At 46.7% G+C, this 12317-nt stretch overlaps 1 protein-coding gene across 5 annotated transcripts in view; it reads left to right on the top strand.

Moving 5' to 3' along the window:
• Nucleotides 1-8581, top strand: part of EFHB (EF-hand domain family member B) — a 65519-nt gene extending 56938 nt beyond the window's left edge. Inside the window, exons 11-13 of one of the 5 annotated variants that reach the window (NM_001206608.2) lie at nt 1224-1436; nt 3211-3392; nt 8277-8581. In NM_001206608.2, the coding sequence (NP_001193537.2) occupies nt 1224-1436; nt 3211-3392; nt 8277-8450 (569 nt within the window). In that variant the 3' untranslated portion in view covers nt 8451-8581. Of the gene's footprint in view, nt 1-1223; nt 1437-2050; nt 2154-3210; nt 3393-3676; nt 4709-6571; nt 8032-8276 lie in introns of those variants that run through there. The other 4 variants (XM_059884987.1, XM_059884979.1, XM_059884988.1 and 1 more) reach the window with 4 other exon arrangements.
• Nucleotides 8582-12317: the final 3736 nt, after the last annotated feature.

Raw genomic sequence — 12317 nt, 5'->3', positions numbered from 1 at the left:
GCACAACTCATGAAGTAGTGGGGAAAGCAGAAGCCTGTTTTCAAACCAGATGGCTCCTCAAATTGTTTCTGGTTTTGGGGTCCTGACTTCAGCAGCCCATTTCAGTGGAGGTTTTGGGGTTTTTCCTCTTTCCTTTTCTTCTAAGATAGTGGCTGAAGGGTCAGTCAGCAGGGGCTCAGGAATGGTCTGTCCCAGTGTTGTCGGTTAGAGAAAAGGGGTTGAGTTCTTCAAGGAGCTGGCTTTCTGGAAGTTTTCTAAAAACTTGTCATACTTGTTCCGGATTTCTGCCTTTAGGAGGAGCGGTGCGAGAAGGGGATTAGAGGATCTGGAACCCGGGGCCTGACGCTTTCGGGGCCACGGCCGCAGGAGCTGAGGGAGGGACGGGCCTCAGGTGTCTTCCGGTCCCGAGCGGCCGCTGGGCGCCGCCGGCCCTCGCGCCCCGCCCCTCGGCTACTCCCGCCCCGCCCCTCGGCCCCTCCAACCCCGCCCCTCGGCCCCTCCAGCCCCGCCCCTCGGCCCCTCCAGCCCCGCCCCTCGGCCCCTCCAGCCCCGCCCCTCGGCTCCTCCCGCGCGGGCGACCGCGCGCCCCCTGGCGCAGGCGGCGCACTTCCGGTCCGGGAGACGCTGCGTCAGGACTGAGTCCTCCGCCGCGCAGCTGCCTCCGCGGAGCGCGGCTGCGGGAGAGGCCGAGTCTTAGCATGAGAGCCGCACCTCAGGGTTTTCTTTTGTACGCTGACTTGGAGGGGGCTATTTGTAGAACTGGGCGCGCACAGCGAGTTCTCCTCACTTCTCCAAATTCGCAGTGCGTGGCGTCCCCCGCCGCGACCCACTCCAAATATGTCTTCTCTTACCTTTCCCAGGGCATAGTCCTAGGAACAGCTCTGGTAATCCTGTGTTCGAGTCAAATATGAAAATGAGCTCTAATTTTAAAAAAAGGAAAGAAAAAATGTTTTCTGTTTTCTTTTGGTGTTTCAGACTTAAAACTTTATTCTAGAGTGAAATGAGCAGGGTGGTGAATAGAAATATTAGACGTTGTTCACATCTCCTGGTGTATGAACTTGTGCTTCCAGAGCGAGTCCTGGTGTCAGTGAAGTGTCTGCACCAGCTCAGCCTCCCTTTTCACCAGCAAGAAGAGACTAACTGCGAAAACTCACCTTGCTACAGGGCGAGCCCTGGGTTGTAACTTTGTCCTGTACTTTTCCCCCGTTTTCCTTTGTTTGAAGGTAGAAAAGCGGATTGTGCAAACCCTGCTGAGGCTAATGTAGAAGAATCTGAACCAGCTCTCCTGTTAAAGCCTGAAGATATTGTCTTAAAAGAACCAGGGAGCTCAGAAAAGACTCTTCGGACACTTCTGAGGCCAAGCGATAAAGTTTCTAATCACTACAAGACGACTTCTTCCGAGATCAGTGCGGTCGTAGGCGCTGTTCCTTCCACGTGTAAGTTTGTTACCTTGTATGCTGAGTTTTAAAAGGAGCAGCAAACGCAGAAGGGGCTGTCCTTGGCTGTCCCCAGCCTCCATTAGGCTCTTACTTTCTCAAAGCCTAGGACCTTTCATTCAACTCTGTGTTTTAAGCCCTCAGAGGGGCTTACTAGATAGAGGCTGAATTGAGCTAATGTTCATGGTGCCCCAAGTGAAATGATTGTCTCTGTGATAATGAAATTGAAACCATGATAGCTCAGAACCCCGAATGTTAGATACTGTCAGAATTCAGAATTCAGCAAGTGGTAGGAGACTTATTTTTGGCTGCACCATGAAGCATGTGGGGTTTTATTTTCCTGACCAGGGGTCACACTGATGCCCCCACATTGAGAGCCTGGAATCTTAACCACTGGACCACCAGGGGAGTCCCAAGTGGTGGGAGACTTAAATCAAGTGATTCTTAGCTAAAAACAGATTTCCCCTCAGAATTTGAGGAGCTGTTAGAGAACAGTTCCTTCGTTTTCATTCTCCATCTGTTAATCTGCTAGGGCTGTCGCAACAAATACCACAAACTGAATGGTTAAACAGCAGAAATTGATCGTCTCTTTTTTGGATTTCCTTCCTGTTTAGGTCACCACTCAGATCCGCTTTGCTGTTGCAGTAGAAACTGACACAGTGTTGTAAAGCCACTGTATTGCAATAAAAATCAATTTAAATAAAATTAAAAAAAAAAGAAAAACAGAAATTCGTGATTCCACGATGGCCAGATGTGTGAGATCAGGGTGTTGTCAGGCTGGCTTCCATCTGAGGCTGTGAGGGGCCTTTTCTCCAGGCCCGTCCTGGCTTCTGGGTGTGTGTTGGCAGTCTTTGGTGCTGCTCGCTTTCTGCTGCGTCACTCCAATCTCTGCCTTCACCTTCATGTGGTTTTCTCCCATGTGAGTGTCTCTGCCCCCGCGTCCCCTTTTTATAAGAACTCCAGGCATATTGGACCAAGGGTCCGTCCTTCTCCAGTATGACCATATTGTAATTATTCTCGCAGTGACCCTATTTCCAAATAAGGTCACCTCTTGAGGTACTAGGGTTAGGACTTTAACATTAGAGTCTGGGGAGGATACAATTCAACTCATAGACCCCGGAATCTCAGTACCAATCATGATGAATGCTGGTTATTTAGAAAGGCTCTTTTATGTCGGTTAAGATCCCTTTTTTGGAGTAAGGCCATGATTAAGGATTTACACGTTTTTCTTTACTGGATTTCATAGACACACTTTACATTCTGTTGTGATGAGATCTCACTGTTCTCTGTGGAATAGTCCTGTCCAACAGAAATACAATCATCGTCATGTATTTAAAATTTTTTAGTAGCCACATTAAGAAAAAGAAACAAGTGCAATGAACTTTAATAGTGTATTGGGAATTCCCTGGCAGCCCAGTGGCTAGGACTCAGTGCTGTCTCAGCTGTGGCCCAGATTCAATACCTGGTTAGGGAACTAAGATCCTGAGAGCCGCATGGAGCAGCCAAAAGTGTTCTTTTAAATAGTACATATTGTACTATTGTATGTACATATAGTACACAGTGTGTATCTCCAAAGCATTGCCATCTCAACAAGGAATCAGTATAAGATGGCTAATTAAATGTTCCACATTCTTTCTTTGGGTACTGCCTAAATCTTTGAAATTGTGTGTTTTACACTCACAGCACATCTCAGTTTGGACTGGCCACATTTCCAGTGCTCAGTGGCAGCTGCTATATTTAGAATGTCTGTTTTTCCCCTCGATTGATGTCCTAGGTTACCCCACATATGGCGTTCCAACCATTCGGTCGGATATTCCTGCCCCCCTAATTCGCCGAGTCAGCGACAGGACCAGTTACGGTGAGGAGGGAAATGCCTACTCACTGCTGCATCCTACCATCTTTGCCCAGAAAGGGGTCTTTGAAAGGGACTTCTTCAAGACCAGATCCAAACAAGAGGTACCGCATGGGATTTCAAAAGGGTTGAAAGAAAGGCCAACTTTACATTGGCACACAAAGATGGAAAGGTTTATTTGTTTGAGCTCTTGTATTATAAAAGTCATCAGGAGCCCCTCAGATTAGGGTTCCTAAGGATCATGTGCGATTTGGTTGTGATATTTGGTACAATTCTTCAAGTAGAACTTATTCTGATAAGAGGCATTTCACTCATGTTATATATTTACCATGACCTATGTCTAAAATGAAAAATGTTTTCCTAACATTCAACATTCTTCTTTGTTGAGTAAAAGCAAAGAGGCCCAGGAGTTCCCTGGTGGTCCAGTGGTTAAGAATCTGCCTGCCAATGCAGGGGACGTGGGTTCCATCACTGGTGGGGAGATTCCACATGCCAGGAGGCATCTAAGCCCGCACGCCGCAGCTGCTGGCCCGCGCTCTGCAGCCCACGCTCTATGACGAGAGAAGCCCCCACACCGCGACTGGAGAGGAGACCTGCCCACTGCACCTGGCGAAAGCCCACATGCAGCAGCGAAGACCCGGCACAGCCAAAGATAATTTTTTTTAAAAAGCAAAGATGCTCAGTCCCTTCCTTGTGTGAGTCTCCCTGTGGTCGTGGGTCTCCAAAAACCACAGAGTACGTGTGAGGAGGGCCCCTCTGCCTTCTCTGTGAGCTGTTATCTCAGGTGATCGCAACAAGCCCTGATTTAAAATGTTCTGCCCTGTTCCCGTTTGTCCGCCCAACATGTGTCTCGTTTTTTTCACTTGGAAAACGTGGTCGTCACACCCCAGGTGATTTTCTTCCTACGTTGGGTTTCAAGCAGGTGCAACCAGCTAGGCCAGAATAGCCACTGGGGTTCTGAGGGCTGAGAAGTAATAGCAGGTCTGGGTCAGAGCAGCCCGTCTGGATCTGCCATTATAGAAGGCGAGTTGTGATCTAGGGAGCAACGCCTTCTTTGAACTCTCAGATCCAGAGCTGGGAATGATGTGAACAGACCTACGATGCTTTCCAGGACTTCAGATGAAGGGTCCCTCACTTACAAACTCGCAGACTTAGTAATATTCATTGCAGCGATTCATCCCCACTGAAAGGGGTTGGGCAGAAAGACAGGATGATGCTTACTGGGTGGTCCCAAAGAAGGGACCCTCGATCCAGCACAGAGACGGTGGAGAGGAGACACGCACAGACTGTATTTTCTCTTCCCTCAGTCACTCTAAAGGGCCTATGAAATAGGCTGTCAGGGCTGACAAAACAAATGAGAATCTCCTGCTTGTTTCCTGATGCTTAAAATTCTTTTAACTAAAAAAAAAAATTCTTTTAACCAGTAAGTCATTGTTTATCTCATGATTCTAGGTAGAAAGTAAGAACCCAGAGGCTTGCACAAATAGTATTCCAACCAAATGATATTCTAGAAAAGGCAAAGCCATGGAGAAGTAAGAAGACCAGTGTGCCAGAGGCTTGGAGGGAAGATGGGGGATAAATGTCTGTAGCACAGAGGATCTTTAAGGCAGTATGATACCATAATGGGGCTCCCCTAGTAGCTCAGATGGTAAAGAATCCGCCTGTAATGCAGGAGACCCGGATTTGGTCCCTGGGTCAGGAAGATCCCCTGGAGAAGGAAATGGCAACCCACTCCAGTACTCTTTCTTGCCTGGAGAATTCTATGGACGGAGGAGCCTGGTGGGCTACAGTCCATGGGGTCGTAAAGAGATACCATAATGGTGTGTGCTAAATCGCTTCAGCCGTGTCCGACTCTGCGACCCTATGCACTGTTGTTCGCTGGACTCCTCTGTCCATGGGATTCTCCAAGCAAGATAGTGGAGTGGATTGCCATTCCCTTCTCCAGGGGATCTTCAGGATCCAGGGATCGAACTCTCACCTCCTTTGTCTCCTGCATTGGCTGGCGAGTTCTTTACTCTACCGCCACCTAATGGTGGATAGACGTCATTATACATCTGTCAATATCCATAGGTTACGCAACAGAGAGTGAACACCTTAGCGTGAACTGTGGGCTTCAGTTAAATATACTGTATCAATACTGGCTCATCACTTGTAACAAATGCACTACACTTAAGGCAGTGTTTCTTGTGGTCCTGGGATTAAGACTCTGTACTTTCTTTTTTTTTTTTCTTTTTTTCTTTTTTTTTTTTTCATTTTTTTTTTCTTTTTCTTTTTTTTTTTCTGCACCAGGGGTTTGATCTCTGTCTGGGAAATAAAATCCCACATGCCATGTGCATAGCCAAAAAAAGAAAGAAAAAGATATTAATAGGGGCTTCCCTGGTGTTCCAGTGGTTAAGAATCCTGCCAACGCAGGGGACACGGGTTCAATTCCTAGTTCAGGAAGATCCCACATGCAGTGAACAGCTAAGCCTGAGAGCCACGACTACTGAGCTCCCGAGCCTGAAAGCCACAGTTACTGAGCCTGTGCTCTGGAGCCTGGGGCTGCACCTACCGGACTCACGTGTCACAGCTACCGAACCCCACGTGCCCTGCAGCCCAAGCTCCATCACAAGAGAGATCCCCTCACTGAGAAGCCAGCACACCGCAAGCAGAGAAAGCCCTTGCACAGCAACGAAGACCCAGCACGGCTGCAAATAAACAAGCTTTTAAAAAGAATTAGTATGTATACACAATGGAGTATTACTCAGCCATTAAAAAGAATACATTTGAATCAGTTCTAATGAGGTGGATGAAACCGGAGCCTATTATACAGAGTGAAGTAAGCCAGAAAGAAAAACACCAGTACAGTATACTAACGCATATATATGGAATTTAGAAAGATGGTAACAATAACCGTGTATACGAGACAGCAAAAGAGACACTGATGTATAGAACAGTCTTATGGACTCTATGGGAGAGGGAGAGGGTGGGAAGATTTGGGAGAATGACATTGAAACATGTATAATATCATGTATGAAACGACTCGCCAGTCCAGGTTTGATGCACGATACTGGATGCTTGGGCCTGGTGCACTGGGATGACCCAGAGGGATGGTATGGGGAGGGAGGAGGGAGGAGGGTTCAGGATGGGGAACACATGTATACCTGTGGCGGATTCATTTTGATATTTGGCAAAACCAATACAATATTGTAAAGTTTAAAAAAAAAGAATTAGTAATAAGGGAAATGGGGGTGCAAGTGATGGGGCATATGGGAGCTCTCTGTAATTTCTGCAATTTTTCTAGAAACCTAAAACTGCTCTAAGAAAAGTTTATTAAAAGAAAAAGGACCTTGAGGCCTGGTTGGAGAACAGCATCACCCTGAGAATAGATGTGTATGCTCAGTCGCTGAGCTCAGTTGTGTTCGACTCTTTGTGACCCCATGGACTGTAGCCTGCCAGACTCCTGTGTCCATGGGATTCTCCAGGCAAGAATACTGGAGCCGGTTGCCATTTCCTTCTCCAGGGGATCTTCCCGACCTGGGGATGGAACCTGAGTCTCCTGCATCTCCTGCATTGGCAAGCAGATTCTTTACCACTAGCGCCACCTGGGAAGCCCTTAGAATAGATGGGTTTCTGTTGGCTCATCAATACACAAGATGGAGTAGAAATGCCTCCCGAGGAGCAGGGGAGGAAGCCGGGGAGGAGGTCTGGGATGCCCAAGACCCCTCCTAGGCGCACTCTGCAGGGACATCCCTTCCCCGCCGCTGGGTGGGAACAGAAGCTGTGCCGGGCCTCGAGTCACCTCTGCTGTAGCTGCCCCTGCTGGCAGCCCTGCTCTTCTGAATCTCGAGTATGGTTGATTTTACTGCTAATTTCCCACAAGATACATCACGTCCATGGGACCTTTTAGTTGTTAGGGTTCCATTCAGGAGGTGTGTTCAGCAGCGGGGCCATTTCCTTGGCTTTCCTGTTCACCGTCTGACCTTTCTTTCCATCTCCTTCTCTGCTTCCCTCCTGTGTGTTTTCTAGTAAATGCCTTTCCTCTTTTAGTTTCATCCCCCAGATCTTTTCTCCTCTCACTCACTCGAATACTTCTTCCCACCGCTTGCTCTTCTCTCTCCCTTCTGTGTTTCCCCTGGACCATATCAACCCTGTCCCTCCCCTTCCCTTCTCCCTTTTACTGTCTGTCACTGCAGAGAGATGACTAATAAAGTTTCCCGGTTTTCAGTATACTCAGGTTTTTCTTTTTTTGGCCATGCTCCATGCCTTGTGGGATCTCAGTCCCCAGACCAGGGATGGAACCCAGGCCTGAGTCCTAAGCACTGGACTGCCAGGGAATTCCAACATGCTCAGGTTTCAGTCTGCTCACTTGCTCAAGCTTGCTCTCTCTCTCTGACATTTGCACACCCACAAGTATGGTTAAAGTTTACAGCAGGCCAGTTAGAGATGTTTCATGAATGTTCTTATTTTTTAAAAAGAGAAACTAATATGCTAGGGGTTTAGATAACACATAAGGGGTTACGGGCATGGAGGTCAAATCTAGTGAGGCTGCCGTCTTTAACTGTTTTACTCTTTCTCCTTGAATTTGGCTGTCTTTATTTAAAAATTTTTAAATTTATTTTTTACTTATCTGTGGATCGAACCCACACCCCCTGCATTGGAAGCTCAGAGTTTTGACCACTGGCATGCCCGAGAAGTCCCTGGCTGCCTCCCTTTAACGTGATCAGAAACACTAGACTTGAAAGGAGCTTTGTTATTGGCTAGTACAGCTGAGCACCCTCATATTCATTCATGTTTACAAAATGATTCCTGAACTGACAGGCCTGGAATTTTGGTATGTGTTTATTATATGCAACAAGCACACACACAGACACATATCCACACATCCACATCCACACACTTTTTAAGGGATAAATGTCCATAGTCTTAGATATTACCAAGATCTTTTAAAAAATACAGACTAAAATACCCATAAATCTTGGTCTGACTTCAATGTTTCCCCCCCCTAGATTTCAGAGATATTATGTAACATTGGTGTCAAGCTTTCTGAGGATGAATTTGAAAACGTATGGAATCTTGCATCAAAAAAACACCACAGAGGAGAAGTTTGTGTTGAGAACATCAGAAGTGTCCTGGATGAGTTACAACATGCAGACGGAGCCAAGTGCAAAGCGGCCACGTGATCTTTGTGGGGTTCATTTAGATCGAAGAATTGCTACATCTGTGTTCACCTAATGTGTTCAGTCCATTCTGGTTTTAGATACTATAATTCAGCAATCACTGTGGTGGGGCTCATATGCCTGGATGCATTGCTAATAAATTCGATTTTGAATTATAAAATTTATTTTCTTGTTTCCTATAAAGCACCGAAGAACTTGACAAGCACCAGGAGTTAACCTTTAACTGCACCCAGGGTGTAGCTCTTCTAGAATATATTGGAAGTTTGTCCGTGTTTAGTGTACTTAAGGATTCTCAGCATTCTGGTGGGTGCTCTGAGATTCAAAGTCTGGTTTGTGACACCAGGTTCATGAGATTTTGCCTTCAGCATTTTGCTGTTTTTCTCTGTAGGCGTCACTCTGACACAGCTGAAGCTTGATGGGCTTTTATGTCTCTGTCAACATCTGAGGAAAACAGATTTAATTACAAGGAGCGGATTCAGGGAGAAAAAACTTGACTTCAAAAAGACAATGGCTGGTGGCTTTTCACATCTATGTCCAGAAAAGCATACTCTCCTTGAAGTATCTGAAGAGGACACAGCTGACCACAGCGTTAGATACGTAGTTCTAGAGAGCTGTTAGTAGCAAACTGCGAAGAATCATTCCCTCCCTTATGCCTCATCTCTTTTAAAATTTTAATTGATTAATTAGTGTTTGGTGGGGCTGGGTCTTCGTTGCTCTGCACGAAGCAGAGCTGGGCTTTCTCCAGCTGTGATCGAGGGCGGCCCTCTAGTTGCGTGCATGCGGCCTCTTTGCAGTGAGAGGGATCTAGAGTGCTCTCATGGGCCCTGTCGTTGGTGGCGGTGGGTCCCAGAGTGCGTGCTCAGGGGTGGTGGCCCAGGGGTTTTGCTGCTACTGGCGTATCGAATCTTCCTGGACCAGGGGCTGAACCCGCGTCCCCGGCACTGGCAGCTGGATTCTTGTTCACTGCGGCACCAGAGCTGTTTGCTTTGGCTCTCTGATGTGCAGATGTGATGTGGGAGGCTGGATGAGCTCCAGGTGGTGATGGGAGTGTGATCTAGGCTGGCTGCGCTCTCTGCATCAGGAGAGCACCAGGGTGGGTTGAACCCATGACAGAGGCTTTCTCAGTAATATCTCTTGATGAGTTGAATGACTGATAACATGTATTCTACCTTGACCTTTTGTTGCTTGCTTTTTTGTCTGTTAGTCTAAAACATGACTCTTTAACTTAGATATTGTGGATATGCTGTAGTCTGTTGTTGCTGTTCAGTCGCTCAGTCGTCTTGGACTCTTTGTAACCCCATGGACTGTGTGTGCATGCCAGGCTTCCCTGTCCTCCACTATCTCCTGGAGTTTGCTTAAATTCTTGTCCATTGAGTTGGTGATGCTACCTGACCATCTCATCCTCTGTCAGCCTCTTCTCCTTCTGCCCTCAATCTTTCCCAGCATCAGGGTCTTTTCCAGTGAGTCAGCTCTTCACACCAGGTGACCAAAGTAGTGGAGCTTCAGCTTCAGCATCAGTCCTTCCAATGGATATTCAGGGTTGATTTCCTTTACAATTGACTGGTTTGATCTCCTTGCAGTTCAAGGGACTCTGAAGAGTCTTCTCTAGTTCAAAAGCATCAATTCTTCAGCACTCAGTCTTCTTTATTGTCCAGCTCTCACAGCCGTACGTGACTCCTGGGAACACCATAGCTTTGACTATACAGACCTTTGTCCGCAAAGTGACGTCTTTGCCGTTTAACACCCTGTCTACGTTTGTTCATAGCTTTTCTTTCAAGGAGCAATTGTCTTCTAATTTCATGGCTGCAGTCACCATGTGCAGTGATGGTGAGCTACATTTCTTACCTTTGGCTATAATCAGAAGGTATGAAGAACTGTAACCTCAATCAAGTTTCATGCCTTCGTGATTTCTAATTCATTGTTAATGTCTTTTCTGCCTTTTGCTACAGTGACACCTTTTCCCTAAATTGTATTGCATCGGGAATTGAGAGCTGATTTCTTGATTCCCATTTGCAGAGATCGTGGTCCCTAGTGTGACCTACCCTTCACGTCCTTATGCTTCTCTGACTACAAAGTGTTTTATTTGTTTTTAAAGCTTTATTTTTATGTATTCATTTATCTTTGCCTGTTCCGGGTATCCACTGCTGAGCCGGGGCCGCTCTTTGTTGTGGTGTGCGGGCTTCTCATCGCGGTGGCCTCTCTTGCGGAGCGCAGGCTCTGGGTGCTTGGGCCTCAGTGGTCGCAGCCCCTGGGCCCCAGAGCGCAGGGTTTGTTGCTCCGCAGCACGTGGGATCTTCCTGGAGGAGGGATCATACCTGGGTCTTCTGCCTTGGCAGGCAGATTCTTCACCACTGAGCCACCGGGGAAGCCCTGAAAAGTGTTTTCAGTCAGTTCAGTTGCTCAGTCGTGTTCGACTCTTTGCCACCCCATGAATCACAGCACGCCAGGCCTCCCTGTCCATCACCAACTCCCAGAGTTCACTCAGACTCACGTCCATCGAGTCAGTGATGCCATCCAGCCATCTCATCCTCTGTTGTCCCCTTCTCTTCCTGCCCCCAATCCCTCCCAGCATCAGAGTCTTTTCCAATGAGTCAACTCTTCGCATGAGGTGGCCAAAGTACTGGAGTTTCAGCTTTAGCATCATTCCTTCCAAAGAAATCCCAGGGCTGATCTCCTTCAAAATGGACTGGTTGGATCTCCTTGCAGTCCAAGGGACTCTCAAGTCTTCTCCAACACCACAGTTCAAAAGCATCAATTCTTCGGCGCTCAGCTTTCTTCACAGTCCAACTCTCACATCCATACATGACCACAGGAAAAACCATAGCCTTGACTAGACGAACCTTTGTTGGCAAAGTAATGTCTCTGCTATTGAATATGCTATCTAGGTTGGTCATAACTTTTTTTCCAAGGAGTAAGCGTCTTTTAATTTCATGGTTGCAGTCACCATCTGTAGTGATTTTGGAGCCCCCCAAAATAAAGTCTGACACTGTTTCCACTGTTTCCCCATCTATTTCCCATGAAATGATGGGACCAGATGCCATGATCTTCGTTTTCTGAATGTTGAGTTTTAAGCCAACTTTTTCACTCTCCTCTTTCACTTTCATCAGGAGGCTTTTAGTTCATCACTGCAGCCATGAAAAGTGTTTTAAAGCTTAGCAATTTTGGTTCATCAATCATTCCCCTTCTGAGGAGCAAATTGGGAGCGTTAGACATGATTGGTGTGAATAATAAGTCTGTCACCCACTGCATCTGTGACTGGGAGACTCCGACCCTACGAAGCTCTGGCGTCTTACTCACAAAAGGGAAGTAACAAAGGCTTCCCTACCAGCCTGTAAGCTGGTTTCATGGCTATGGAGCTCGTAGGCACCGCTGTAGCTCAGGAAATACCATCGGAAGGCCTGCGTTTAGGTTGTAGCTCATCTCACCCGCTCCTAAGCAGCCCTCTGTCCCCACCTGCTCATGGGATCCTTACGGCGGCCTCTAGACTTTGTCTGCATCCTCACGATTCTCGTTTTCCTTAACTAGGCGTCCGTGGTTGATTTTTTTTTTTTGTATTTTTTGTTTTTTTATTGACTTATTTTTTATTGAAGGATGATTTGATTTTGGCAGATTCAACAATTCCCCTTGGCCTACTGCTCTAGGTAATTCAGAGTACCTATCACGGCCAGTCTGTCACTTTACTGTATGCTTTGAGCAGAGCACCTCATTCTATTTTTTTTTTTTTTTAATATGCACAGTCATACAGTCTGCTGGGATTTTTTTGTTGTGAACATATTGACTCTAAAGATTAATTGGGAGAACTGACATTTCGATAATGTGACTTCCAAACAATAAATATGGTCCATTATACATTTATTTAGCTTTTGTTTA

The sequence above is a fragment of the Bos taurus genome, chromosome 1, assembly GCF_002263795.3.
Source record: "Bos taurus isolate L1 Dominette 01449 registration number 42190680 breed Hereford chromosome 1, ARS-UCD2.0, whole genome shotgun sequence".
Taxonomy (NCBI): domain Eukaryota; kingdom Metazoa; phylum Chordata; class Mammalia; order Artiodactyla; family Bovidae; genus Bos; species Bos taurus.
This window is presented reverse-complemented; position numbering and strand designations above follow the sequence as displayed.